Source organism: Asparagus officinalis, chromosome 5 (genome assembly GCF_001876935.1).
Source record: "Asparagus officinalis chromosome 5, Aspof.V1, whole genome shotgun sequence".
NCBI lineage: Eukaryota > Viridiplantae > Streptophyta > Magnoliopsida > Asparagales > Asparagaceae > Asparagus > Asparagus officinalis.
The window spans coordinates 2,390,209-2,394,183 of NC_033798.1; the positions used below are offsets into that span (position 1 = coordinate 2,390,209).

At 44.0% G+C, this 3,975-nt stretch overlaps 1 protein-coding gene and 1 pseudogene across 1 annotated transcript; one reads left to right on the forward strand and one right to left on the reverse strand.

The window, feature by feature from the left end:
* LOC109842843 lies at window positions 105–945 on the forward strand. Its single transcript, XM_020411747.1, is given in 3 exon segments — window positions 105–270; window positions 349–566; window positions 569–945. Coding segments are annotated over 3 exon segments (477 nt in total). The 5' UTR covers window positions 105–183; the 3' UTR covers window positions 741–945.
* On the reverse strand, window positions 2,101–3,211 carry LOC109842926 (annotated as a pseudogene).

The following is a 3,975-nucleotide window of genomic DNA, read 5'->3' on the forward strand; positions in this document are numbered from 1 at the left end:
CACGTCTCGAATCCCAACGGTCGTCTCCCTTCCTTCCATCTCCTCCCCCAATGGCACACCATGTTATTACCCCGAAAACCAAGCCCCAAACTCAAAATTCCAAACTCTATATATATAAAACTACGCGCAGGGCCCTCTCTCATCTTCTCGCTGCTCTCTAGTGAGAGAAACACTTCAAAGAAAATGACCGCCATGTCCCCGATCTTCCCAATGCCGGAGACTCACCATTACAGTGACTACGGCTTCGATGCCCAGATCGATTATTTCCAGGTACACAAGAAAAAAAAATTAAGTTTCTTTTCCTCAAAATCATCAAGTGTTTAAATTTAACTCTCTATATATGACTAGGTCCTTGAAGAGGCGAGGCGACAGACTAAACGGGCCGCGATCGACCCGATCCATTTCAAGCTCTCGAAGCCCATTTCGAAGGCCCGAGACCGGCCCAAGCCCAACAAGCGAAGGAAATGGTGGAAGAGCGCGCTCGGCTTCCTCAAGAGCGCGAAGGGAGGCTCCTCCGGCGGGGTCACGCTTACCGCTACCGGACGGCGAGCGGACCGGTTCTGACGAACCCGTGTAGTGGGAGGAGCACGCCGTGTTGTGAAGCGTTAGGTCGGCGTCAGGGCGTTACGTCAGCGGAAGTTGGGGAAGTGTTCTTGGTGCCGTATGTAAGTTTAAGGGATGTTAACGTCGCCGGCGGTGACCGGATCTCGAGTCCGATGCCTATTTATCTCGTTACTTGAGTCCCGTCACCGCTGACCGTTGGTCTGTTGTTTGTTTGTATTGTGGTGAGGTTAAGATTGGCTCACCGGAAACGAGGTTTGAGTTAGTGGGCCGGGTTGTACGAGCGTGCTGCTCTGACCGGAAATAAGCGGGCTTTTAGGGTTGTGTTTTTTTTAATACCTTTAGCAGGCTTTTTAATATTTCATACAAAGCAAGGTTTATTCATGCTGTGTGGGTAGGCATCTGATGGTGGTGTTAGAATGTGATCCTAATTATGGTAATTATAGTTTGGAATATGAATTATGATTGTAATTGTGGTAGAAAACTAGGATTAATTATTGGAAAAATTGCTTCTAGACCCCAAAATCCAACTTTCAATGTGCCCCAGCCCCCCAACTTTCAACAATGTGCTGCCGCCCATTTTTTTTGAAAAAATTATGTCCAGGCCCCTCTCCTCAAGCTCCAATGCAAGCTCTTCAAAAATCCTGATTTTACCCCTCCCCTACACCCTCTCCTCCTCCTCCTCCGTTCCCTCCTCCACTGCACCTCCCGCTGCACCTCCCCCTACACCTCCCTCCTCCTCCTCCGGTCCCCCTCTGCCCCCTTCCTCGCTCCGCTGCCGGCGCCGTCCCGAGGAACTTCGCGTGGCCGACAGCGATCATGGTTATTATATTAACAACTATGGTTATTATATTACCATGTTAACTCTTACAGCTAACATGTTAACTCTTACTGTTAACATGTTAATTTTAGGGAGTTAACATGTTAACTCCCTAAGAGTTAACATGTTAACAGTAAGAGTTAACATGTTAGCTGTAAGAGTTAACATGTTAACCCTAAGAGTTAACATGTTAGCCCTAAACATCCGCTGATATGAGAAATAGGAGGGTAAAATTGAGATTTAAGCCAGCTGTCATGTCTAATCATGAACTAGTATGTATAATCATCTGTTGGCATGAGCTGGAATCATGATGGAGGGGCATGGATACAATTTTTTCAAAAACAAGGGGTTGTAGCATATTTAAAAAAAATGGGGGGCTGAAGCACATTGAAATTTGGATTTTAGGACCTAGAAGTAATTTTCCCTTAATTATTTCATTACACGTGCTAATGTTAAATTCATAGCTTAAATGGATCCTTTCATTGATGGCAATTTATTAGGATTTGGATCCTCTCCACTACAAAAAAGTAGTGGAGAGACCACTGCTTTTAATCTTAATCGTTGATTATTTAGTAGGCGGTTATGATACAATCTAAATCTAACACTTACCATACCCCGTGTATTGCACTCATTCTTAATTTGCACTAAAAGAAAAAATCACAACCATTAACTAGATAATCAATGGCCGTGATTATGTAGTGGTCCCTCCACTGTTTTTTTGGTAGTGGAGAGGATCCGAATCCAATTTATTAACCTATTGCCCACAAGAAATTATTATCGGAGTGAGGCTGTTCGTATCCTCTGGAATTAGCTTTTTTTCAAACTTCCCTATAAAACTACTACTAGTATGCACACCGTGCATAGCATGGTCTCCATATTTTTATTTCCGCTATAGTAATTCTGGATGCAACACAACAGAACTATATCTTACGTCACCGAAAGGATCATCCCTTCTCTCACCATTTTTTATCTCCGCTACAGTAATTCTAGATGCAACACAACAGAACTATATCTTACGTCACCGAAAGGATCGTCCTTCTCCTCTCGCCGACTTCCCCTCCCCGCCGGCCTTGCTCTTGGCCCTCTTGGCTTCAAACTGATCGGACAGCGCCTTCGCCCTCGCCTTCTCCGCCCCAGACCTGTGGATGCTCTCCATAAGCACCCTCTTGTTCTTGAAGGCGCTGCCCTTCGCCTTCATGTACATATCGCGATACGTGTGCCTGTCGATCTTCTCGTCGTCGCGACATTTCCTCAAGAACCGCCTGAGGACCCGCATTCTCCTCATCCACAGGGTCTTGGTCGGGAGCCTGGCCTCTCTCGTACCCTTTCGCTTGCCTATATGTATATATATAGAAAAGCAAACTATTAAAGCAGTTCAAATTGGGATCGATATATGTGGGTATTGATTCTATCTGCAGAGAAAAGATACCGTATCCAGCGTGCCGCCCCTTTCGCTTGGCCTCCATCGCTCGACGAGCACGAGAACGGGAGTGGATCTTCATGGGTTTTCTAACGATGAGCCCACCCTCCACTAGCTTCCTAATACTTTGCCCTGCGCGCGTTTCAAATTTAATGTATATTGTAATCAAACAGTTACGAGTGGAAATTAGAACTAAATTAAGAAATTAAGGGATTTAATTTGAGGGGTTAATTAGGATCAAATAATTACTGGAATTGGCCGCGGAGATCTCCACGGCTTCGTTGGGGTCGATTGCCCTTTCCACACTTGAGGACGCTCGAGGCGAGCCTCTTCTGTAGATTCAGAGAAACCATCGTGATCTTCTTCCTTCGAACTCGGTTAGGGTTTCGGTGCTTCGGCGATGGGGGTTTTATATATAGGATTAGGGTTTTCTTGGGACGCAAGTTTGGGTTTTTTTTTTTTTTTTGCGAAATTTTGGTGATAGTGGTAGTTTAGTTGCTTGCCAACCAAGTTTCGCGCCTAGTTAGTTTCTCTAATTTAAGGGTTTTTTTTGTAAAACAAATTAAAGTTCGGGGAGCAGTACTTGGACCCGCAGCCTGCAACTGATAAAACTCATGGTCCATGGGCCGTATAGAACTGCAGACTAAACATGGTCCATGGGCTGTATCTAGCTCAAACTCAGCCACGCGTGCTTGTGTGATGCACGTGACAGTCGACGCCGTATCAAATAATTAGTTTCTTCTAAAATTTTTTATATAAATCAACTAGCACTGCACGTGCAAACGAACTTGCGACCGATATTAAAACATAATTATATAAATTTTATGCAAAAATGACCATTTTAAAACTCAAAAGTATTGCATACATTTTAAAGAGGAGAGTTTTTTTAAAGAAAGACCGTTTTTAAAATATAATTAGGAAAATCGACCTTTTTCTTAAATAATGTACCAAATTGACCTTTGTTTTGCCTCGTCATCAAAGCTAGCTAAAAAGATGTCGATTTTGAAAAATATTATCTTTGAAATACACTTGACTAGTAATCCGTTGCAATTAGTCTCGTTAATTAAAATTTACAACCATGCATTCTCTGCTCCGATTTTCTTCTACGTCTCTCTCCTCTCTCTCATCCAATTCCCCAACCACAGCCCTTGAGCCTCCCTCGACCACCACCGTC